A 26850-nucleotide genomic window follows, 5' to 3' on the forward strand; every position below is an offset into this window, starting at 1 on the left:
GTTAAGGAGTGTTGCTAGATGTCAACCTTGATTAGTAAATTAATGAGTTAATTTACTACCGGTTTAGTAATGAACCTACGGGGTCACACACTAACGAGTGTTCTGATTTTTGTTGGACAAGAAAATATTATTGATTAAATTAAATAGTTTAATTTTGTATATTTACTTTTAAGTGGAATATTATTGTATTTTTTGCTAGCACCGAAAATACAATAATATTATTCAATCATCTTTAATATAATTAAGTGTGACTTAATTGTAATATTTCAAATGTTTAAAACTGATAGTCAGTTTAGAAAACCAAAAACCAAAAAATTATGCTGAATTGATGAGTGATTAATTGGCATTAAATGAATTCATGAAGTTTTGATTTTATGCTAAATTAATGTGTGATTAATTGACACTAAATTGTTTGAGGGAGATTTTAGTTTTATATAAACCAAACCTCACGTGTGATTCAAAACACACACAAAAAGAAAAAAGTTTGTATCCTAATTTTTGGGTTGTTTGAAATATAGTAGTTTTGAGTTGATTTTTTTTCCACGAATCAAGTGTTGATACAACAAAGATTGGTCTCGGTGTGGATACGCGTGTAGGACCTTCATACTTTTGAAGGATAATTTTCGAAAGCCATCGCAGTCTCTGAGGTAATTTTACAAACTGTTTTGTCTAAACTATTATAGTGTATGCATATTTTAACACAAATAGATCCATAATTTTCCGGATTGTATATTATGAACATGCATATTAACCTTCAGTAATTGGAAGCGTGTATGTAACATACATTGTGTTCTATAATGAAGAAGGAAAATCTCTCAGATCAGAGGGGAGGAATGGATGTAGTTTTGCAGTGGACAGCAAAACGAACCAGGATAAAATTCTTGCGCAATCTTTTCTATCCATTTCTCTTTGATATTTCAATGCGAGTTTGTAGCTGATATTTTGCATGCTTATACCTTGCTATGTTCTTGTTAATCTTGCATAAAAATATCTGCTTGTGTGTTGGTTAATAACTATGCAAGTTGCTGAGTTGATCATTCTGTTTCTGTTTTGATTTAATCGATTAAGCCCATTGGTTAATCGATTAACTGAGCATTTTTCAGTAAGTGTGTGAAAACCAAAAAGTGGAACTTGAGCTCCACCACACCTATTCAACCCCCCTTCTAGGTGTATTCTGCCACTGATACCTAACAATTAGGAGAAACAGGTGGTCTACTTGAGTATTTACAACATATAAAAGTAGAAGATCCTAATTTTTCTATGCCATACAAGTTGATGAGGATGATTTAATAACCAATATATTTTGGAGAGATGCAAAAATGATGGTTGATTATTCATATTTTGGGGATGTTGTTTGTTTTGATACCACATATAGAAAAAATAAAGAAGGTCGTTCATTTGCCATGTCTATTGGAGTGGATCATCATAAACTTAGCACTATCTTTGGTGCAGAGTTGTTATATGATGAAACTGCAGAAATATTTGTTTGGTTGTTTGAAACTTTAGCTAAATCAATGTTAGGAAAAAAGCCACAAACAATACTTACTGACCAAGATGCAGCAGTGGCGAAGGCTCTGAGCTTGACATGGCCAGAGACATGTCACCGCCTTTGTATTTGACACTTATACCAGAGTGCTTTGAAGAATCTTAGTGTTGTATTTTGAGAGTTTTAAGACTTTAACAAGAACTTCAGCAAGTGCATCTATGAGTACGAAGAAGAAGATGAGTTTAATAAAGCTTGGGATGATTTTCTAGATAACTATGGTCTTCGTGGTAACAGATGGATGGATCAAACATTTGTTTTGAAGGAAAAATGGACTTTAGTGTATGGTCGACAAAATTTTTGTGGTGATATGATGACCACACAACGTAATGAAAGCATGAACAATGTAATAAAAAAATATGTGAGTTATAAGCATGATATGTTAAGATTTTTTCACCACTTTGAGAGGTTGGTTGATGATCGTCAATATCAGCAGTTAAAGACAGATTTTAAAGCAACTCAAAGAAGTGTGTCTTTATCATTTAATGTTGAGATTGTACGACATGCAATAACAATTTATACTCCTGCAGTTTTTAAGATGTTTGAGAATGAGGTATCAATGTCATATGATTGTAATGTAATAACTTCCTTTGAGATTGAGAATGTTAGTGAATATAAAGTTATGCCTTATAAGAAACATTTTCAGCATACTGTCATATATGACATCACTTAATGATGTTGTTACTCGTAGTTGTAAAAAGTTTGAGTTTGCAGGAATTTTGTGCTCACATGCTCTCAAAGTTCTTTCAACAAAAAATAAAATGAGGATTCCTATGATTTATGTGCTAAAGAGATGGATAAAGCAAGCAAAAAAAGGAAGTGATAGAGGGACATGTCTTAGTCCTACTCATGATGATGCAAATGTGAGATTGAGAAATCGCTACAAGGATTTATGTGGGCGATACACGGAATTGACAACAAAAGGTGCAACAAATGAAGAAACGTATAAAATTGTTGTCAATGCTTGGAACAAGGCTATGGAAGCTATAGATGCATGCATTGGAAGTGGAGAGAATGATATATACACTCATGACACATCACCCATTAGTATTGAAAATGCTATGTGCATTGCCAATACTAATAATAAAGTGAAGGGAATAAAGACAATAGGAAAAATTCGTGGATCATCTAGAAGGCCAAAAAGTATTCTTGAAAAAAAAAAGAAAAAAAATTTGTCTACAAGAAGATAAACCTTCTATGCAAAACTTAGCTTGTGGGTTGCCTCCATTTCAATAATTTGAGGTATTTTTTATATTTTAAACTTGTCTTCTGGATTGAATGTTTGTTTTAACCTATATGCGATCATAACTTTATAAATGAAATTTGTGACAGTTTCCCACCTATATTGCACATAATAATACTTACAAGGAGTCGGGTAGTAATATAAGCATGATCGAATTGTTGCAGGTAATATTGTTCTACTAGTTTTTTCTCATTCTGAGTCTATATGCATGGTTTTTTCAATTACTGATGTAAAAAATATTTTGAATTATAGGTACAATTATCTGGTGTAGCTTGGCAAGACAATCATCAAAGCATATATCAACACGACACTCATCAAGGTCAACAAACACTCATCAATGACACAACTTGTCAATGCAATGCAATGCTCCTTACACATTATAATCTTATGGTTGTAGGGGTGAATTTAATTTTATGTTATATGAATGAATTTTGATACAAATACGAAGACTTTGTTTTGGCTAGTATATGATGTTCATACAGTTGGATGTAACCTGTGGGCTATCTTTTTTGTTTTTCAAATGTTGTTTCTATGTATTTTTCATTAAGGGGTTTCAATTTTGAAACATATGTTCATACGTAAAGTAAAGTATGCATCTACCAAGCTCATGCAATTAGTTCTTTTTCTCTAATCCATGACTACCACCATCCAAAGATAAGTATGAAGATATGACAAATATCACAACAACCATAGAGTGACTCAGTGACACAAATTATATACAAAGTACAAAATCAAAGAGAATGTATTCATGATGGTGGGATAACCATATAAGTCCCAAAAATTCTAAATGGTTCTAGGAGATTGAATACAATATCATGCTTTTGTAATGTGTGGCACAATGATAGAATATCATACTTTTTTTTAAATTATAAATATTGAAGAATGAGGATACACACTTAATTTAGTTTTACAAAATATCAGTTATGTACTCTAAGGACATGTTACATGCACTTTGTGTGAGAGACTATATACATGTTAAATGATGTCTACATCTTTGTCGTATCTTTCTTTTCAATTATATAATTTATTTACTCAATCACTGAGAAAGATGACACAATCTTTTTTTTTACTGCTCCATTTTGTGCTTATTGAAGAAGATGCACATTCATTTGTTTTGCATATCTTGGAGGATCAGTGACTTCAATGCACCCTCATTTATCAATTGCTAGCCTCATTAATCTCTGGAACATGTCAATATTTGCATTCCATAGAATTAAAGTTGATTCTGAATTCATGATGTCCACTGCACAACAAAAAAGCCAAAGTAAATAACCAGGCAATGCTATAATAAATTACCAAATTATGAGCTTATATTTTTTTTGCATATAGAAAGATCAATAAAAATAAATAAGGGATTTTCTTTCAATACCAGGAACTTGATTTATTATTAACAAACATTAATTACCAAGTCTGTCATGGTAAAATGATTTACGTGTGATCAGACCTTTAAGATAAGCTAAAATCCACACAAAATGTCAACAAGACATGTATTATAGACTGCTTCAGGTGTTTCAGTTCCTCTATGCCCAATCTGGACAGGTCCTTACCCAACAGCCATCTAAAATCAACGGTGGAAAAATTAATGTTTTATGCAAGATATAGGGAAATGCTTAAGTGTAAGAATGAATATATTCTGAAACAAAGTATGGTTTATGCATAAATCTTTTTTATCTCGATTTTTTCTCAGCCCAAGTTTCTTTTTTCTTCTGGAAACCAAAAACCATTTGAGAAATAAGTGTAAAGATTTTTATTTTGTTGGTGTAAACTCTATTGTAGAGAGTTTTGAGAAAAATGATGATACTGAAAATAGAAGTGAAGATAAAAGGAGAGAGAGAAAAGAAAATGGAGAATTGAGAGGAAGGACATGTGAAAAAATGAATGGTGTACTAGGCATAGAGGAACTTGGTGAGAGAAAGAAAAGAAAATGGAGAGTGACAGGTTGAATTGAGATGAAGGAAATGTGAGTGGAAGAAAGGAATAGTCTGCTGGGTAAGGAAAAGTCACATGAGAATAACAAATATTTTTTAGTGGAAAAATGAGGTGGATTTTTTAAATGACATGGCAGAATGTAATTGGCCGGGACAGGATTGGGACACCAAGTTGGGACAGGTGATCCCCATCCGTGAAAGACAACATGCATATCGTACTCCTATAGCACATCCTGAATAGGCCAAATGTTACGTCCACCATCCCAAAACTCTATAAATAGGGAACTCTCACACATAAGTATCATAAATACCACATTCTCTCATTTATTACTTATATTCATTACTCATTGCTCTCATCTCTCTCATATTTACTCTCAATCATTCTCATTAAATCTTATACTAACTTGATCGTTAGAAAACTTTTTCATGTATCTCCACTAGCAAGTCCAAGCTCTATTCCAACCAGTTTCCAAAAGCAATCTACTCAACCGGGTTCTCAACCCCAGTCATTCTGGATCTATACCGAAGAACAATGGTAGATCACTTAATTTTTATTGGAAGAGTACCCTATGGTAAGAAAGGGGCATTGGCAAATTCATTATGCCCATTTTTTGAAATGGGCATACCCGTGCTATGCCTATTTAGGCAAACACTGTGGCCATAGATAAGGTGGGCAAGACAAGTTCTAATTGACAATGGTAATGGTGATAGTTACCTAGTTTATTTTCTTATTGCTTCCAATATGATATCGTACAGACAGTATTCACATTTAATAAATCAATCAATTTACACAAATTGCAAGTGCCACCTTCACAAAAAGCCAATTTTCTTAATGGACTTTTCAATTCATTTCATTAAGGATTTATTATTATAAAATTGTTAACCAGAAGTTTGGACAAGCAAGAGACTGATATGACTATCTAGTTTCACTCAATTGTTGTAATAAAATCATATTTTAAGAAAATAAATGTTTGATTAAAAATGAGAGAGAAAAGATGTTATGTGATAGTACAATAGCTTTTGAAGTATTAGCACATTATTTACTGTGGGTTATTAGAAAAGATGATATGTATGATTGATAATGTGGTTTTTGCTATTACAATTATACACGATGAGTGTAACCTTTCCTTTGACTCTTCGAAGTTGTTTGTTTGTTCCCCAATTACCTTTTTTGTATGCATTGTAGCACATCTTGTACCTACCATATTTCTTCTCCTTTCTCCTCCACCTACCTTGTAGAAGAAGGACCCTATGCATATTTTTAGTAATATCCAATATAAATAAGAGTGAATGTATTGATGGTATAAAAATTTATACATAAACAATATATTATTTACCCTTCATTTGGACTATCTTTTTTTAAGAATCAATAATAATTAAAAAATGAATGATGCATAATACAATGATAATTTAAAAAATTCATTCCTGATTAGTATATACATTTTTTTCTAAATAAATATATTGGTGTGGTATCATGTGGGTTTTGTTTTGTGTGTAACTACCAGTCCTGTGGTCTTCTATAACTCATTATCTTTGACAAATGGTTAATTAGATTTAGATTTAAAGTCAGTGTCATTGATCGTTGGTTGTTGATGTGAACACTCTTTTTGAAAGAAAGTGTTAATCTCTATCCCCACTCTCTCCAATAACACTTCGGGTATGGGTGGCTTAAAACATTTCTAAGATCACTCTAGTCCAAGATTGAGATTCATAATTAATGTATAAAAGGTTAATATTTCATGATTATGTGTTATTCATCGTGCCACTCACTCAAATTGATAAAAGATATTAAATATACTTAAGTTAAAATAACTATTATTATAAGTTACTGAAGATGTTTCCTTATGAAGGGTTGCCCATGTTCCTCAAAAATCAAATCTTGGCCTACAACATAGAGGGATTTAACTTGTGAAGAAAATAAAATAGATAGATAGATAGAGAAAGAAGTGTCGGTTGAGGGTGTGATGTATGGAAGAAGATAACTTTTCCAATTTTCGTCTTATAATATGGTGTTAAGGAATATTCTATTTTATTTCTACAAATGGAATGAAATGACATATAAAAATGAGTAAATTTTAATAGCATACGTGATATTATATTATTAGGTAGGACATGATTGAAGACATTGACTTGAGATAATGATCATCAAATATGGTTGGATGATGTTAATAATGAGTGGAGATCTTAAATGTTACTATTTCTCTATTTTTCTGTACTAACTTAATAAAATCATGTTAATTAACAACAGTTACATTTTTTCATAGATGATAAAAAAGTTATTGACATAGCTTCTTTAGTTGGCAGAGTGTTATGACTTTAATGTAAAGTTTTTATATTACATTTGTTTGAAAATTAAGAGGGATTAACATATCAATAATATAAATGGTGGATGATTATCCAACAATACAAAAAAGCTTACATTATATATTAAATGAGTTAATATTTATTGTCTCGCTCATTTGTATTACTTCATATGATTGGTCAAAAAAATATTTAATATTTAATAAATACACGTTTAACTTAAATAATGTTTTCCAACCTATCAAAGATAACATTTGAAGACCGTAGATGGACTCCTATATTAAATGTTAATCTTTGGTTTGGTACGGAGTGATAGAGGAATCACAATAATAGTATAAAAGATATTGAATCGTTAATAATTAGATTAAATTTGGCAGTTAGCATTTACACCATTTACCATTTAAAACTCAACAACTCTTAGCTTTCATTAATTGAGAGACGAAAGAAGAGAATATATTCTTCTTCTTCTTGTTCTTATCCTCCTCTATCATCATATTCACTTCTTCACTGTTATCTTTCTCATCATCAATGGCAACAACAGTGGTGATGAGGTTACTGTCGTCATCATCATCATCATCCTTATCATTATTAGGTTCAATAAAGGTAGCAGTATTACCAATAGCAAAAGTGTTCACTATGTGTTTCTTGGGATTCTTAATGGCTTCCAAGTATGTTAACATTTTGCCTGCTCATGGTAGGAAACTCTTGAATGGGGTATGTAATTCCTATTCATAAATCTATCTATCTATCATCTTTTTTCCAATTATTCAATTATTACCCAATTTAACTGCATCATTCTTTCTTTATTGCTGCAGTTGGTGTTTTCACTCTTGCTACCATGCTTGATCTTCTCACAACTTGGACAAGCTGTTACCTTGCAAAATATGCTTCGCTGGTCTTTACCCTAACCCAACTCATCTCAGTATTCTATACAGGACTTGTTTACTTCTTTGTAGATTTTGGTGTCACCCAATGTTTTAAATTATGGTTGCTATCGCGATTGCGGTTTTGTTTATTGCGATTGCGTTCGCGGTTGTGTTTATTGTGATTGTGGTCGTGGTTGTGTTTATTGCGATTGCGGTCATAGTTGTGTTTATTGTGATTGTGGTTATTGCAACCGTTGCCACGATGCAAATTATGGCTGTTGTAGTGTGAATTATTTTGGGAGTAAAAAAATATTTTTAATATCAATGCAGTCTAATGCGGCCGGATGCGGTTGCGTTGTGACCTGATACAGTCCAAATGCGGTCCAATGTGGTTGCGGCACGTTGTAGGCGCATCATTATGATTCAGTGTCACAGCTCAGTTCCAATTGTGGTGTGATGAATTGCGGTGGTTACTGCAACTGCAAAATTGCAGCCACATCAAGGTCCGCAATTTGAAATACTGGTGTCATCGAATCAAATCTGTTTCTCTTGGTTTAAATCAAATGGGCCCAAAATCACTTCTTTTTAGAATCATTTGAAACCCATTAATGCCCCAAATTATTTATCATAATTTGATTGATGTTTGTTTGCAGGTGGTTTATTCCCATGAATGTTGTTCTGGGTTCAATATCAGGTTCACTCATTGGTTTACTTGTTGCCTTCATCATCCGCCCTCCATACCCTTTCTTCAACTTCACAATCATACATGTTGGAATTGGTAACCCTCACAATTATTAAAGCACAATTATTTTACTTATTCTATCAACACCAGCATGTGCATCTCAACTTCTTTGTCTCCATTTTCCTTTCATTGCCACTATATTAGGCCTCTACCATGTAAAATGCATGTGCCTAAATCATGTGGACACCTCCATCTTAAGATACCAAAACAAAAACAAATTATTTAATGATTGTGTATGATGACATTGACTACACTTATAGAAAAACACGACCAAATAGGTTGATTTGTATTCTGTGTTTGTATTCGTTGATTGCAAATTCTCCTATACAGGGAATATTGGGAACGTGCCGCTTGTCTTGATTGCGGCTTTATGTCGAGACCCGTCCAATCCTTTTGGAGACTATGATACATGTAGCACAAATGGAACTGCCTATATATCATTTGGCCAGTGGGTAGGTTCTACATATTTTATTTTTGAGTTGGTAACTTGGTATCTTGTAGCACCTTCACTTAAATGATTCATTTACCTTTTCAACTACTCTTCAATATTTTAGCTCTTTCCTTCAGGATCTTTATTATAATCTAAACTACTTTATTCACTTACATAGTTCTACAAATCATATTATTGGAGTAAAAGAAAGCCTAGTCTGTCCTAGTAAGGAATTATTAAATTCTCACTTTTCTTAGGTCGGTGCTATCATCCTCTACACATATGTATTTAACATGTTGGCGCCTCCTCCAGAAGGCACATTTTACATTGATGATGAAGGCCTTGCTTCCTTAAAGAGAACTCCAAGTAATAATGGTGCCTCACCTGAACAAGCTCCGTTGCTTCCTCAAAGTGATACGGTAACTACAATAGATTCAAATGCTTCAAAGAAATGGAAGGTGAGAATGACTTGATACACGCATGCTAAGTTGCACTTGGGTTGATTAGATACCACTTGATTACTTTTCCATGCAATGATGGAAATTTGTGTTAATGAATCTGTTTTTCATGTTAGTTTCATGATTATGTCTCAGATTTAACTGGACATGCATTTTAATATGAAATTTCTTTCGATTTCCGTCAAGTCCAATTCACTAAACTTACTATTTTTGGTCTCTGAATTGTCATTGATAGTTTAGTTTTTATATCTATGCACTATATTTCTGGTGAATTCTTGTTTCATTTATCTCATTTGTATTTAATTCTTCCCGGGATAAATGGTGTTACAGATTAAAGATTTCTTAGCATTCCTTTATGAGAAGTTGAAGCTCAAGCAAATTCTTCAACCCCCTATCATTGCATCAGTAAGCTTCTCCCCATTGAACCTATGATTAGTATTCAGTTTTTCTCGTTTTATATGATGGGTTCTCCTTATCCCTCCTTTGTGTCAGTCTGTGTGGATGAACATTACATCTTTCTTAGGGATTCCACTTTATGCATGATATGTTTCTGCAATATGTTTACCTACTTTCATAATTGCCAGAGCGAACTCCTTACATATAAGTTTGTTCAAGTAGAAGTTATGCTCTTTTTGAATTAGTTTACTGCTATTTATGTAAGCATGTCAATGATATGTTAATATATGAACGAACATTATTTTGATTGAGGCATTGCACACGTTTTGCAGATTCTAGCCATGGCACTCGGTGCAGTCCCATTTTTCAAGCAACTGATCTTTACAACTGATGCTCCATTTTTTTTCTTCACCGACAGCTGCATAATTCTTGGGTATGCCAGTTTAATTTTCAATGAAGTTGATGCTTTTACATTTAAATAGTTGGTGCTACAAAATTTAGTTTGTCTTTTTGAAGTCTTCAACTGTTCATCAGTCGATGGGCAATATGTATTTGTTATCTTAGCTATAAAGCAACTCAACCAGATAAACTTAAAAAATATGTGTTATAGAACTAAGTCATCGTATCTTAGTTTTATAATACCTTTCTCAATTAGAAGTAGATTTTCAATGTGGAATACTTAGGAAGCTATAATTGGTGATACTATCTAATAGTTCCTCTGGTGATCAGGGAGGCCATGATTCCTTGCATTCTGTTGGCATTGGGAGGCAACCTTGTTGATGGTAAATTTATGTCAAAGTGGCCTCAATATATTTAATCAACATGTCAGATCCAGTAATCTTTTGTCTGAGGCATTTAAACAGATCATGGTTGGGTTTTTTGTCTTGGTTACAGGACCTGGAAGTTCAAAACTTGGTCTCCGGACAACCGCTGCTATTATTTTTGCACGGTTACTTTTAGTGCCTCCTGTTGGACTTGGCATTGTCATGTTGGCTGACAAGCTTGGTTTTCTGCCCCCTGATGATAAGATGTTTAGGTTTGTCCTCCTCCTTCAGCATTCAATGCCAACATCCATCCTTTCAGGTATATTTCCCACATCTGTATTAGTCCTCACTGAGCTAAGTTGATCCTAGCTTATAGTGTTTTAAATTGTTGTTGTGGTCGCAGTTGCATTTACGGCAATTGCGGTCATTGCAGCCGTTGCAGTGTGAATTATTTTGTGAGTAAAAAAATATTTTTTATATTGATGCGGTCTGCTGTAGCCCAATACGGTTGTGTTGTGGTCTGATGCGACCCAAATGCGGTTGCAATGCGGTCCATTATAGTCGCATTATGGTGATTAGGTATCACACTGCAATTGCTCAAGAATGTTTTTCGAAATACATGTAGTCTAATGTTGCTCAAGAATGTTTCTTATTGGTAAACAAAGAAATAACATAAATGATTTACTTGTTTACAGGAGCTGTTGCTAATTTAAGAGGTTGTGGAAAGGAGTCAGCGGCCATATTGTTCTGGGTTCATATCTTTGCTATAATCTCAATGGCTGGATGGACTGTTCTATTTCTAAACATACTCTTCTAAGACTCCACAGAGCTGTAATAGTTTACCAATAGTTTTTAGTCTAATCCCATTAATTTTGTCCATTTGAAGTTATGTTAGTGGAGAAATACCAAATTTTAACAGATGCCTACCATCTAATGATTGATGATGTTTATTGATGGATGTTGTTCTTTATAACCTAGAAATAACTTCCCTCTTTGAAAGTTTATTTATTTATTTTAAGTTGAAGGTATTGTTACCATGCAAACCCTATGAATAAGGAGTTAATCTCTTCTATCATGTATTACTGCCTCTTCTAGCAAACATCATTCTCAAGAATTGTACATCAACTTTTGATTTGTTATAATACATGATAATCCAATGGGGTCTTCTCTTTGTCGGTAATATCAAATGAAACACAGATTTCTCCTCACAATACTCAACTATGTATATTACTTGCCACTCAAGGAAATCACCAAGCACATCATGCCACCCAACACAATCACCAACCAGCAATGAACCAAATAACAATTCACCAAGCTCTCTCATTCATAACTCAAACAGAAGCAAACATAGGATTGCATCAACACACATTCAATTTAGTTTTCATTAATAAGCATCAACTTCCTTTGATCAAACCTCACCTTACTCGCATCAGTTCTGCATCAAATAAAGAGGCAAAGAAACCTCCAGCCATAACTTTATATGATCATCACAACATTGACACTTGGTCAATCATAATTGTAATATGTTTTATATTTGTTTGTTTCAGCCTATGCTTTTCTATCAAATGGCTAAGTTGGCTGAAGCTTCTAGTTAAGCCTTCTATATTTAACATGTGTTATAATTGTTAGTTAGTTAAATAGGTTAGTTAGTTAGTTAGCCTTTTCTCCAATCTTCCAAGTATAAGTATTACTCTTTAGATAGTTTTTCTGATAAGCTTTTCATAGCATTGTAAACTGATCTTTAATCAGGTTTATTTTCATCAATAAAGATCTCGAGGTTATTCATTGTGAGTTTTTGTTTCTTGCTGTTCTTGGATTGATAATCCATTGCTGAGCAAAGTTTCTTTCTTCCTTCTTTGATGGTATCAGAGCTCCTTTAGAGAGCTCTGTTACATTCAATAAATGTCCATCATGGATTCATCTACTACTCTGCCTACTCTTGCTCAAAATTCTTCTGACCTCTCTCAAGACCCATACTACATACATCCCTCAGAAAGTCCTGCCACTCCCCTTGTATCACCATTGTTGAATGGTGACAGTTACCACCAGTGGACAAGGTCTATACAAATGAGTCTCATATCAAAGCAAAAATGGGAATTCGTGGATGGATCAATCAGAATGTCTAGCAAGACAGACTCTTCATATAAGGCATGGGCAAGGGCCAACAACATGGTCACTTCATGGATCATTAGATCAATTGTACCATCCATAGCCCAGAGCATTCTTTGGATAGACAAAGCATATGAAGTTTGGGAAGACCTCAATGAGAGATTCTCCCAAGGTAATCTCTTCAAGATAGCAGAGTTGCAAGATACTATAGGAAATATTAAGCAGGGTGATCTAAGTGTCTCAAAGTATTTCACTCAGACCAAAATTCTATGGGATGAGTTGGATACTTTCAGGCCTGAACCAAGATGCATTTGTGATGCTCTATGTGACATCAAGAAACATAGAGAAGAGGACAAGATTATTAGATTCCTAAAAGGGCTCAATGATGCATATAGTGGGGTTAAGTCCCAAATTATGCTCATGGATCCCCTTCCTTCAATGAGAAAAGTATTCTCCCTTGTTGTTCAACAGGAGATGCAGATGTATGGACATGAACCAGATGCAAAGGCTATGACCATATCTAGCAATGGAAGAATAGAAGGATATTCAAGAAGATCCTACACTGGAAATAGAGGTTTCAGTAGTACCTCTGGAAGGGGTCTCCCTCTGGATATGGCAGAGGATCTTGGACAAAAACCCAAACTCCCCCTAAGTTTTGTACCTATTGCAAGAAAAATGGACACACCACAAAAACCTGCTATAAACTACATGGTTACCCTACCAACTTTCCTCTCAGTAGAGGCCCTCTGAGTAGAGGAGAACAAGTAAACTCCACTCAATCCTCAACCTTAAATGGATTTGAGAAGCATGATATGCAGGAAGCTGACCAAACAGATGAAAAAGTTTTTGGTCTCAATAAGGAGCAATATCAGGGACTGATGAGTATGCTGCAAACTCAGAACACACAAAGAACTGATGGAGAACACTCCAACATTTTATCTTCCACCTCTACGCCACCAGACATAGACAATACAGGTACCTCTCATCTTGATCAGTCAATAACTTCTTGGATATTGGATAGTGGAGCAACAGATCACATCAATTCCAAATTGTCAAATTATGAAACCTATAATAGAATAAGACCAATTAAGGTAAAACTGCCTAATGGAAATGAGGTAATCTCACAAATTTCAGGAACTATTTCCCTACTTCCCAACTTAATTCTATACAATGTCCTCTATCTACCTGATTTCTCATATAACATGTTATTAATATCAAGACTTACGTGTGATTTACCATATACTTTATGCTTTGATTCTAACCATTGTCTCATCCAGGAGAAGAAGTCTTTGAAGAAGATTGGTATAGCTAGAGCTTCAAATGGCATGTATAGTTTAACTCTGTAACTACACAACATCATGTGAACATTACTAATACTTGTCAACCATGTTTTCCTAGTTCTAGCTTATGGCATTTTAGATTAGGACACATTTCTCACAATTGTATGGACCTTGTTAAGACTAAATTCCCCTTTATTACTGCCAATAAAATTCATCTTTGTGAAATATGTGACTTGGCCAAACAAAAAAGGGCCCCCTTCCATATAAGTAATAGTCAATCTTTACACTGCTTTGATTTGATCCATGTTGACATATGGGGGTCTTTCTCTACCCCATATGTACATGGCCATAAATACTTCCTGACTATAGTAGATGATCATTCTAGGTTTACATGGATCTATCTAATGCAGAGCAAGGCAGAAACACAAACCCTCTTACAGAGTTTTATTAACATGATATAAACTCAATTTTCTGCCAAAACCAAAACCATTATAAGTGATAATGGTCCTGAGTTCTCTATGAAAACCTTCTATACCACAAAAGGAATCCATCACCAAACATCATGCATATATACCCCTCAACAAAATGGAGTTGTTGAGAGGAAACACCAACATTTGTTGAATGTAGCTAGGGCTCTCCTGATCCAAAGTAACCTGCCCAAAATTTTCTGGTCTTATGCCATTAAACATGCTACTCACCTCATTAATATTTTGCCTACTCCCACTCTTTCAACAGTAGACTCCTCATGAAGTCCTATATGACAAATTGCCTGACCTACAACAGTTAAGAACATTTGGTTCTTTATGCTATGCAAGCACTCATAAACACTCTAGAACTAAATTCGACCCTAGAGCTACTAGATGCATCTTTTTAGGATACAAACAAGGTGTCAAAGGTTACATAGTCATGAACCTCTCAATCAGAGCTTTAGAAGTAACAATAAATGTTGTCTTCTATGAAACAATCTTTCCATACTCATCTATAACCGACTCCACCAATGCCTCCCCTAACCAATTCCCTCTACCTGAACCTACCTCTAATGCCTTCTATGAAGACATTTTACCATCAGTTGTGCCACCCCCTGATGCATATCCATTATGTCCTCCATGCCCTACAACTCATACTTCTTCACCTCCTATGAGAAGAAGTAACAGACTCTCTAAACCTCCCACATATTTAGAAGCCTACCATTGTGCCTTACTTAACAACACTACCTTGTCTTCCACATCTAAGTATCATCTATCTTCCTACATGTCCTATGATAAGCTATCCAAACCATACCTGCATAGAATCCTCTCAATATCTTCTGAAACAGAACCTAGAACATACATACAAGCTATTAAGATTCCTCATTGGCAGGAAGTCATACATAGAGAATTACAAGCTCTGCAAAACAATAATACTTGAATCATAACTGATTTACCCATGGATAAGAACCCTATTGGTTGCAAGTGGGTTTTCAAGATTAAGTAAAAAGCTGATGGATCCATTGAAAGATACAAGGCTAGATTGGTAGCCAAGGGATACACCCAAACTGAGAGCATAGATTACATTGACACATTTTCTCCTGTTGCCAAGATAACCACTGTTAGGCTCCTTCTAGCTTTAGCATCTATCCATAATTGGCCTCTAGCACAACTTGACATCAATAATGCTTTCCTACATGGAGACCTTAACGAAATAGTTTACATGACCCTTCCTCCCGGCCTACCTTCTTCTGGACAGAACCAAGTCTGCAAGCTCGAAAAGTCCCTATATGGACTAAAGCAAGCAAGCAGACAATGGTTTGCAAAACTATCTCACTTCCTCATCAAACATAATTACAACAAGGCTAGAAGAGATCACTCTCTCTTCACCAAGTACTCTTCCTCAAACTCAATCACTGTCATCCTTGTGTATGTAGATGATATTATCCTTACTGGTAAAAACACACATGAAATTGCCAACCTCAAAACTCTTCTTGACAATACCTTCAAGATAAAAGACTTAGGCACTTTGAAATTCTCTCTAGGCTTTGAAATTGCCCGAAACAAAACAGGAATCTCTATGAATCAAATGAAATATGCCCTTGAAATTCTTTCTAATATAGGTTTGCTAGGCTGCAAACCATCTAACACTCCTATGACATATGGAACCCATCTGTTTCAAGATTCCAGTGCTCAATTCCATGATCCTCCCTCTTATAGAAGATTGATAGGACGACTCATTTACTTAACAAACACACGACCTGACTTATGCTTTGTTGTCCAACAGTTAGCACAATTCATGGCCAATCCTACAATCACTCACCATAACGCTGCCTTAAAGGTCCTAAGGTACATTAAGGGTACCCCTGCTATAGTCTTACACTTCTCAAACACATCAATTGTTCAATTAGAGGCTTACAACGATAGTGATTGGGCTGCCTGCCCTGACACTAGAAGATCCATAACAGGTTTTTGCATCTATCTTGGCACTTCCCTCATATCCTGGAAATCTAATAAACAAATGACCATTTCCCGTAGTTCTTGTGAGGCAGAATATCGTGCTATGGCTATTACTACTTGTGAATTAACTTGGCTTACTTATTTGCTTGAAGATTTACAATACTCTTTTTCTTTGCCTGCTATTATGTTTTGTGATAATCAGTCTGTCATTTATATTGCCAATAATCCTGTTTTTCATGAAAGAACCAAGCACATAGAGCTTGATTGCCATATTATTGTTTGCCATATTATTGTTAGAGAAAAATGCACTCAAGGTAAGCTTAAGCTCCTTCCCGTTCCTTCTCACCTTCAAATTGCTGATGCTCTTACAAAGCCTCTAGAAGCAAAGGATTACTCAACAATTCCACTCAAGTTAGGGCTCATCAACATATGTGCCCCAACTTGTGGGGGGCTATCAAATGAAACACAGATTTCTCCATAGATTTCTCCTCACAATACTCAACTATGTATGTTACTTGCCACTCAAGGAAATCACCAAGCACATCATGCCACCCAACACAATCACCAACCAGCAATGAACCAAATAACAATTCACCAAGCTCTCTCATTCATAACTCAAACAGAAGCAAACATAGGATTGCATCAACACACATTCAATTCAGTTTTCATTAATAAGCATCAACTTCCTTTGATCAAACCTCACCTTACTCGCATCAGTTCTGCATCAACTAAAGAGGCAGAGAAACCTCCAGCCATCACTTTATATGATCATCACAACATTGACACTTGGTCAATCATAATTGTAATATGTTTTGTATTTGTTTGTTTCAGCCTATGCTTTTCTACCAAATGGCTAAGTTGGCTGAAGCTTCTAGTTAAGTCTTCTATAATTAACATGTGTTATAATTGTTAGTTAGTTAAATAGGTTAGTTAGTTAGTTAGCCTTTTCTCCAATCTTCCAAGTATAAGTAATACTCTTTAGATAGTTTTTCTGATAAGCTTTTCATAGCATTGTAAGCTGATCTTTGATGTGATCTTTGATCAGGTTTCTTTTCATCAATAAAGATCTCGAGGTTATTCATTGTGAGTTTTTGTTTTTTGTTGTTCTTGGATTGATAATCCATTGCTGAGCAAAGTTTCTTTCTTCCTTCTTTGAGGTAAGATTATATAGCTTGATTTGTGGCATGCCAAAATTGCAATTGCAAATTTCTTTTTGACTCTCTTGTTGGTTGTTATCTCAACTCATTAGTAGGATGTAAATGATGAAGAATTATATTCATATACCTAGCTTGAATAGGTCCATATCATTGCACACAATTCATTTTATTCTTGATTTCAGTCTCACTGTTCTTAAAAACAAAAGATAACCTTTACCATTACAAGAAAAAAGTTAAGTTAGTATTCCTAATTAGAACTAAACCAGATTTTTATTTCTAATCGCCAATTTTTTTTACTGCAATAATTAAATCCAAGGGCTGATAGTGTTTTATTCATGGGTTCCTTTAATAACAAACAAAGCAATGATCAAATGGAGTTATGAAACGTAAAGAGCAATGTGAAAAGAAATGGGGCAATATGGGAATGGCAAAAAGGATGAATTTGTAACATGAGCTAAGCAGGAGTGCAGCAATTTAGTGGCAAATGTAAATTTAGAATTCTTGTGACCCTTGTCACTACTGAAAGAGACTTTTAGAGTTAAATTGTTTAAATTTTATTTAAGATCAATTAAATAAATTAGTGATATTCTTAATTGAGAATAAAGTGTTAAATTACTTGATTATAAAACTTTGGCAACGATTTTCCAGTTGAGTAGTTGTATGCACTTTACATGCAGCAAAGACCCCACAGTCTTTGCAAAAGCCTTGATTTCCTATCAATTCCAAAGCTAAGCAAACTAGGTAGATGTTATATATATATAATATATATTATATATATATATATATATAGAGGGAGTGAATCAGCTAATGGTTGTTATTGTGAAAAATGAGAATATTTGACATAGATTACTAAACCTTATTTGAATGCTCATATTTATTGTTTTGAATTTTTATGAGAAATGTTTACATCTGAGTCATTTCATATATATATATTTTGATAGATAGAGAAAATAACTTAAGTGAAAATACTTGTAATCTTGAGAAATGATAATATTTAATATGAAATATTTAATTTTATTTTAATGATTAATATTAAAAGACAAATGTATATAAGATTATAGTTATATATATTTTTAAGTAATGGTGTGACAAATTTTAATTATAGTTATCATGTATGACTCTAAATTATATATATATATATATATATATATATATATATATATGATTTCTCAATGTCTTTTCTTAATATTTTGTTTAACAGTTGAGTTTTAGAAGTGAATAAAGATAATAGTTACAAGTTATTTCATGATTAGAAATAGAAGGATGGTAGAAAGGTTGTCTATCTCACCAATCTAGGGGTTGATATAGCCTTTCCATTGCATCAATTAGCTCAATTCATGGTCAATCCTACATCCATACATCATACTGGTGCTATCAAGGTTATCAAATTATCAAATATCTCAAAGGATCACCAACAATATGTCTCTTCTTCCCAACAACTTATGCATTCACATACAAGCTTAGAGTGATAGTGATTAGGCATCTTGCTCTAATATAAGATGTTTAGTCACTAAATACTACATTTGTTTTGGGAAATCTCTCATCTCATGAAAATCTAAGAAACAAAGAACAATGTCTAGTAGTTCTTGTGAAGCTAAATACATGGCAATGACAATTACCACTTATGAGATCTAGTTGCTTTTATAATTGCTGGAAGACCTTCATTTGTCACTTTCAACTCCAACAATCATATATTGCGATAATCAATCAGCTATACATATTGCTTTCGACCTTGTGTTTTATGTGAGGACAAAAGACATTGAGTTGAATTGTCATATAGTATGAGAGGAATTCACAAAAGGGTCTCGTAAACTCCTCCCAATTGCTTCTAAATTACAACTAGTAGATGGTCTAACAACGCCTCTAGGTACCAAGGAGTATGCAAAGATTCATGTCAAGCTAGGTCTCTTCAATGTTTGTGCTCCAAATTGTGAACAGAAATACCACATTTAGAAAATGAAAATCTAACTGAGACACTTGACCTATTTGGCTCGGTCAGAGTGGCACAAGCTGATGCATATACATCAGTCACGATCCAGGCCATGACCCAAGCACTTGGTGCATCTAATGTGCATATCACACAGTCAGGCAATAACACTGGCATAGCCATGACTCGAGGAAGACATGGTCAGCTGGAAGACATTGGCATGGACCAAGACACTGGCAGGGTCATGAGTAAGGGTGGAAACAGGTCAGGCCGCCTATCAATGGCCTATAACAAGCTAGGTCAAGTCAGACTTTTTTCGTGAACAAACTAGACTCAGACTTTTTGAAAAGCCTATTTAGTTTAACATGCCATGCTTTAGGCCATCCAAAAGGCCTATTAAGCCTAACAGACCAACATATTTAATTATATTATGTAATAATGTTCATATTATACACTTTTAATATAAATAATAATATTCTTTGATATTTAATATAAAAACAAGAATATAGTTTAATTGTTAGGGTAAGAAGAGTTTAGTTAAAAGTATGTCTATTAGACTATTTAAATATAGATATGATGATCCATTTTAAGATTATACAATATAATAGGTCTTTAAACAAGTTATCAGGGTAGACTAGACTTTTAAATATGTTAGACCTAGGCTTTGATTTTTTTAAAGAGGCTAATAGGCTAGGGTTAGACTCCTATATGCTATATATGTTCGGCATATTTAAGGCAAAGCCTGACCTAACCTAGTCTATTTCTATCCTTAATCATGAGTCACGCATGACTCGGTCAGATGGCCAAAGTTGGGTCACGTGGTGCTACATCATCTTGTTTTGCTTGTGATGCAAGTAATCTATATTGTTATATTTTGTGAGGGTATTTTAGGTATTCTTGATCAGTTAGTAAGATATATTTTAAGTATATATATCCCTTTTATAAACAATCAATATCATCTTCCTCATTCATCACTCAATCAATACAAGTTTCTTATTCATTTTCTCTTCACATTGATAATCTTTCTTTCTTCTTTAATCTTGAGCTTGTGTTGCTCAAGCTTTCACTCTTTCCTTCACTTTTTGCTACTCCATAAGCATTATTTAAAAGAAGTTAGTGAAGAAAAATTACTTTTTGTTGTACATATTTAGTGAAGAAATTATCTGTGGAGAAAGTTCTATATATGCTTAATTCAATCTATATATGCTTGAGGACAGCTTAGCTTCGCTGGGGCATTTTGAGTTGAGTTGTCATTCAACGCGCTTGACCGACCACCTATTTTCTTTTGTTCCAATATTAGCCTTACACACTCATAATTCATAAATAAGCAATAAAATAAAACTTTGGCCTTAGACATAGTCCTCATAATTTTTCTAATCTAATTTTTACCATGTGCGATAAAATATCAGTTGAATTTCTAGACATCGTATAAAATTAAAAATCAAAGTTCCACTTTGAACAACACATATAATATATAAATTTTACTACAAATCCTTATTATAAGGTTGATGATTATCTTTTTTTTAATCATAATAACTTTTGTGTACTAATGGAAAGTGTTAAGATATGATATGGTAAGCAAAAGAAGTGGTGGTGTAAATGGAATTATGATAAGAAAGCAAAGAAAAATAAAAAGTACATATGTCCCACGTAATTTGCATGAAATGCATTGATGAACTTTGAAGGTGGCTTCCAAAATGAAAAGCAATGCAAAGGGTAACATGACATGAATTATCCATCTCTAACAGTGTCTCATTTCCTATCCGGACTAATTACACATTGACATATAAATAAAATAAAGTTTTTAAAAATAAAAAATAACATTTTGATTGATTCATAATAGAGAATGAGACACCGTTCGAGATATAGGTAGTCTTTGTCAAAGGAAACATACCACCCACCTATCAGTTAGTGTTATTTTATTTTTCTTTTCCCTTTCTTTTTATTTTTATGTCCTTCTCATTCTCTCACTATATCTTTATCTTTACGTGTATGAATGTATTTAATATAATGTAACAAACAATTATTAAACCATTAATTAGATAGTATATATGATTAAATTCAATATATTAATTAATTTTTGATGGTTGCTATTTCATTACATAGAAAGAGTTGGTTTGGAATTGAGTAGCAATAGTTGAATCTGAAACAGACAGATATACACACTTGGTTGCATTGTAAATTGAGTTGTGATCATAGCAATAGATAGATAGCATCATGGCTTATAGGAGAAAGCAAGGTATGACCAAAATTTCAACCTTGCAAGAAGATTTTGATTTTCATTCATCATCATCATCTCATATTAAGGATTCCAATTCAAATGGAATTAATGTTGTTCATAATTCATCATCTCCCCTTGCCTCTAATCCCATCAAACCTCTTTCCTTTGCCTTCCAAGACCATGATCCTCAAAGATCTAAGGTTCTTTCGTTTTCATCAATCTTTTATTATATTTTATCTCTTTCAACTTCACTTGTTTTAAGGTGTAATATATTAGAATCAATATTTTGTTTTGAGTCATTTCATAAATGCAGAGTTTTGATGCTTATGGAGGATTAGGGAGAGATGAGGCCAAGGCTGGTTTCTGGGGTGTGCTGGCTCAGAAAGCCAAATCAATTATTGATGACAACAAATCATCATCACAACATGAAATCCTTAACCAAAATCTCAAATCAACCTCATCTAATACCTATACACCTGCTGCTCCTGCTTCCCAGGTTATTTGATTTACATTAAATATAACATAATAGGCTTCTTGCACACTTTAATTCAATTCACCCGAAATAACCAACAAGGTATTGGTCTAGTGGTATAAGGCCCACTAGATCCTTAGGATGATCAACATGATCAAAATGTTAAAAGTTTGATTCTTCATAACAACACTTATTGGGATGAACAATCACACACCCAACAAAAATTATTTTCTTACCCAAAATGTGATTATGTTTTTTCTATCCTTTCAGTTCAAACCATTATACCAACAACCTGACTCTAATAGAAAAATGGACAATCCCAAATTTAGGAAGGGGTTGGATGCAATCACTTCTTCCCTCAATCAACTAGGGGACACATTTGAGAAGGCTTTTGAGGTAACTAACCCTCTCTTGTCTACTTACATTTCATATTTTGTCTGCACAATTCTAATTACTATGTATATGCATGCAACTAGTGTTCATTTTCCTTGAAAAGAAATTCATGTTCCAAAAGTACATTAGAGATCCATACCTTAGGCAAGAAATAAACATACTTTCTTATAGATCTAAGTTAACTAAAGGTTTGAATTACAAGTTTATATACCTATTTACACTCCCATTGTTTCTATATATATTTATATAGTGAGTGAAATATCAATGCACTGACAATATAAAATTTATGTATTATCAGTATATCATTTACCATTCATTTGAATTACTTTTTTTAAAAAGTCAATGATAATTGAAAATGAATAGTAGAGATGATGCAGTAATAGGATAAAAATTCTTACATATACATCTTTTTATCTTCTATTTTTGCATCTTATAATGATTACCTTAAAAGTCAAGGATGTGAACACATAGGATTGGTCGAATATATAAAAAACTTTACTGACAGTACTCTCAATTAATAATGTATATATTAGTTTCTTCATTTCAATGGTGCTTCGTTAATTTCTTTAGGAAGGCAGAACAATTGTGGAGAACAAGACGGCAGACATAAGAACACAAATGAGGCGAAAAGGAAATGTTCCAGAGGACTCAAACCAAGCTTCAGATGTGAGGAATCCATGGAAGCAATCATCAACTCACACAAACACAAACACTAACAACCAATCTAGCCATGAAACACAACTCAAGGCATCACGCGATGTAAGGTGCCAATTATGTAATCTGAATATAAGCCATTGATGAACTGACATGTACAACAGTTGTGTCACATGTTATATTACCCGTGTTTTAAATTGCGGTTGCGATCGCGGTTATGGTTATTGTGATTACGGCCATTGTAGTGCGAATTATTTTGTGAGTAAAAAATATTTTTTATATCAATATGACCCATGTGGGTTGCCTTGTGACTTGATACGGTCTGATGCAGCCTATTACGATGGCATCATTGTGATTCGATGTCACACCGCAGTTGCGCCGGTCACCACAACCATATTATAGCGGTTGCATCACGTGATGCGGTCAGCAAAAAATTTGAAGCCCTTATACCTTATAAAATGTGACCGAAGAAGTAGCTTTCATACCTTAACTTAAATATGTAGGATACTAAGTTTAAACTTTTGTTTCAGATTGTAATTCTGAAAAATCAAGTTGAATGTGTGATGGTTGTTAATTTGAGTTAGCATAATTTGATTCCATTTGTACAGGTGGCAATGGCAACAGCTGCCAAAGCAAAATTACTTCTTCGTGAGCTAAAAACAGTAAAAGCAGATTTGGCATTTGCTAAAGCAAGGAGTGCTCAACTAGAAGAAGAAAATAAACTACTCAGGGACAGAGAGGGTAGTGACAAGGGACATAGTCCTCAAAATGATGACGATGATGATGATCTGGTATTACTTACATTGCTCAATCTCATGTGGTGTTTTCTTATATTTGTCATAAGTGTTGTGTATTACTTTGGTGTGCTTGCAAAGTTTAAATATATTTGTATGTGATTTTTTCCCTTAGATTCGGCTTCAACTAGAGACACTTGTTGCTGAGAAGGCTCGTTTAGCAAATGAGAATGAGATATATTCTCGTGAGAACCGTTTTCTAAGAGAGATTGTGGAGTATCATCAACTTACTATGCAGGATGTGGTATATCTCGATGAGGGTATTGAAGAAGTCACACATATTTACCCTATAGATTCCTCATCATTATCATCACCACCATCACCTAATGAGAAGCTTCCACCGATGCTCACAAAAGAAGATAGTACGAGTACTTCAGAAGATGAGGTTTCTCCAAGTGTCACACCTTCTCATCATAATCATACAAAATAATATCATTTTATTTACAGCTTAGTCTTAGATGGGGTTATCTTGTTTTAAGCAAAATATGTATGTTTTGTAGTATTTTTCACATTTTTTTCTCCTTGATTGCCAATATGAGGAAGAAGGTTTGGGTTCTTGAAGAAAAATCCATATTTATTATTTAATTTGTAACTTCAATTGCATGTTATGATTGGTTTGATAAATTCTTTTATTAATGTAAACATATTATGAATGTGATTACTTCTTTTACTATATCAAATGTATTTGGAAAAGGAAGAGATTGTTGTTTGATTTCCAATATATATAAGTCATGTCTAATCTGAATAAGTTGGGAGGACAAGATGTCCCGTATTGAGCAAGGAGGACAAAATCCCCCTCACAACACTTAAACATGATATCTATTTTACTTAAAGAAAAAAAACTAATTGTTTACCACCTGAATCAACAAGCAGAAATTATCATATTTGTTAACCAACTATCAACTTAATATTTGATTCTGTAAAATAAAAAAGGTTAGGAATATGATCCTTAGAAATGCTCCATGGAAGAATAAGGCAATGCATTAAATAAAAATAAAATAATATTTTTATATTGTTCTTTGGTATGGAGGATGTCATACTCGAACTCTAGAATTCAGGCAAGTTGTTATTTGAGTATGATATGAAAGTGTATGGGTGACTATCTGAAAAAATACTCTGATGCTCAAGTCAGTATATGAAGATATGCATAGAGATAATCAGATGCAAGATTATAAGATATAGTATTATGTGTTAATTTCCTTATGAAGGTGATGTGAATATCTTGGACAAAGGCTCTTTGCACGATCTATCTTGGTTGGTGTATAACCAAGCTCACGGTTGACTAGAGCTTATGTTATGAATGAATGGCAGCGAGAATATAAAATTGGATATAATAAGATGGAAGAGACTTGAGGTGAAAGACGCCACAACACTATAAGGTGTTGATAAGCCAAAGTGATGTTTGCCACAAGAACTTGGTTCTTGATAAAAACTTCTAATATTGGTTCAGCCAAGAAGGTTTGGAGAATACTCTCACAAAGATACAATCCTCAGTTCACAAAGAATCATGATTCAACTTAACTTGTTTATTCCATTACAAAAGACTTACATTTATAGACAAGGCTCCCACGGTTTGTAAAGACAAAGAAGTAAGGCTAATGCATGGTACTTTAACATAGGATACCATGAGCCAAATGAATCTATTTCTAAACTAGACTACATTCGGTTGGTAATTGGCTTAGCACATGTATTTCGTGTGCTTTATTACATTAAAAGAAAACATAAAGATATTGGCCTAGGATGCCTCGGTTGCCACAGTTGAAACTTCGTTAGCTTAGAATTCCTTTCTTCTTAAAGTGCACGACTTCATCCTTTAGGCACATGTTGAATAAGACTTAATGTCTTTAAAAAGTTCATGGAAAGATTTGATGAGTTACATAGGATGCTTGCATTTCTTGTAGTCTTGACTTATATTTCAGCACATGGTAGAATGTTGGAGTTATTATCTCCATAATGGCTTGTGGGTTCACTTAAGGTTGGCATAGGATTCTCTTCGTCCAAGGAGAGAATTCCCTCAGTAGAAAGGTGATAGATAATGAGTTAAATAGCTTAGGATGTTGTTGGCTTGGAGTAGCCCAGCAAGCCAAACCTCAAACGACTGGAATATGGCCATTACCCCCATTAATGCACACTTAAAGTCTTCATTGAGCACATGGCAATTTCCCACGAGCAACTTTGTTCCAACAGCTCTGAAAATGACTTAGGATTCCCCTGGATGATTTGTGCACAGGTGAGATAAGCTCCAACGGTCCAAACAAGGTGTTTAAGCACCACAAATGCCCCATTTAAGCCACCCCACGGTCATATTTTTCATTCCTTTGAGCATTCCTCTTCCAATGGCCACAACAACTTTTATTCACCTGCCAAATAAAATTAGACTATGTTAGGATACCGTTGGTTCATTAAAATTATAGGTTGATCCAAGCATTAAAGTGTCAATTATATTTTTAGGTTTGGTTTAAGTCTCACGAGCCATTTTTCAAACTAAGTATTATTTATGGGCAGATTTATTAAATAAACACTAAATTAAATTAAACTGAGTGTTGATCAGAAATTGGCCCACACAATTATTATTGAAATAAAAATGTCCCAATGCCTGATGCAGCAGGCTAGGCGCATGCGCCTCGGTCAGATTTCCTAGCCAGACCATATTGGCCCAGCGCTTGGCTCCGCACTTGGTGCGCTAGGAACTTCAACTCGGTCAGGCTCGCCTCGGTCAGGCTTGATGTCTGATGCACCTGACTCC

At 34.1% G+C, this 26850-nt stretch overlaps 3 protein-coding genes across 4 annotated transcripts in view; all 3 read left to right on the forward strand.

The window, feature by feature from the left end:
• The window catches only part of LOC109359915 (protein FAR1-RELATED SEQUENCE 5-like), a 2562-nt gene extending 943 nt beyond the window's left edge, over nucleotides 1-1619 (forward strand). Inside the window, exon 2 of the mRNA XM_019604610.1 lies at nucleotides 1376-1619. Coding sequence (XP_019460155.1) covers nucleotides 1376-1619 — 244 coding nt within the window. The remainder of the gene's footprint in view (nucleotides 1-1375) is intronic.
• LOC109361132 (protein PIN-LIKES 6-like) lies at nucleotides 7486-17788 on the forward strand. 2 transcript variants are annotated; one of them, XR_002109267.1, is made up of 11 exons: nucleotides 7486-7729; nucleotides 7831-7910; nucleotides 8535-8659; nucleotides 8954-9075; nucleotides 9311-9511; nucleotides 9842-9916; nucleotides 10240-10340; nucleotides 10637-10689; nucleotides 10802-10990; nucleotides 11367-11540; nucleotides 17654-17788. XR_002109267.1 is itself a non-coding variant. In XM_019606460.1 (10 exons), exons 1-10 carry the CDS (start codon nucleotides 7544-7546, stop codon nucleotides 11486-11488), a joined length of 1254 nt encoding a protein of 417 aa, XP_019462005.1. In that variant the 5' UTR covers nucleotides 7486-7543; the 3' UTR covers nucleotides 11489-11679. The 2 variants fall into 2 exon arrangements, 1 of the variants encoding a protein (XP_019462005.1); XM_019606460.1 differs by lacking the exon at nucleotides 17654-17788 and having other exon boundaries at nucleotides 11367-11679.
• Nucleotides 21525-24744, forward strand: LOC109359160. The gene is made up of 6 exons (XM_019603723.1): nucleotides 21525-21991; nucleotides 22105-22287; nucleotides 22534-22659; nucleotides 23227-23415; nucleotides 23919-24101; nucleotides 24220-24744. Exons 1-6 carry the CDS (start codon nucleotides 21788-21790, stop codon nucleotides 24532-24534), a joined length of 1200 nt encoding a protein of 399 aa, XP_019459268.1. The 5' UTR covers nucleotides 21525-21787; the 3' UTR covers nucleotides 24535-24744.

This window comes from Lupinus angustifolius, chromosome LG11, assembly GCF_001865875.1.
Source record: "Lupinus angustifolius cultivar Tanjil chromosome LG11, LupAngTanjil_v1.0, whole genome shotgun sequence".
NCBI lineage: Eukaryota > Viridiplantae > Streptophyta > Magnoliopsida > Fabales > Fabaceae > Lupinus > Lupinus angustifolius.

What these genes read in the sequence shown, in the direction of transcription:
- LOC109361132 (XM_019606460.1), top strand. Translation starts at nt 7,544, where the DNA reads ATGGCAACAACAGTGGTGATGAGGTTACTGTCGTCATCATCATCATCA. An exon ending in GTAGGAAACTCTTGAATGGG is followed by an intron (nt 7,730 to 7,830) that starts GTATGTAATTCC and finishes TTATTGCTGCAG; the next exon opens with TTGGTGTTTTCACTCTTGCT. An exon ending in ATATATCATTTGGCCAGTGG is followed by an intron (nt 9,076 to 9,310) that starts GTAGGTTCTACA and finishes CACTTTTCTTAG; the next exon opens with GTCGGTGCTATCATCCTCTA.
- LOC109359160 (XM_019603723.1), top strand. Translation starts at nt 21,788, where the DNA reads ATGGCTTATAGGAGAAAGCAAGGTATGACCAAAATTTCAACCTTGCAA. An exon ending in CTGCTGCTCCTGCTTCCCAG is followed by an intron (nt 22,288 to 22,533) that starts GTTATTTGATTT and finishes CTATCCTTTCAG; the next exon opens with TTCAAACCATTATACCAACA. An exon ending in CATTTGAGAAGGCTTTTGAG is followed by an intron (nt 22,660 to 23,226) that starts GTAACTAACCCT and finishes TAATTTCTTTAG; the next exon opens with GAAGGCAGAACAATTGTGGA.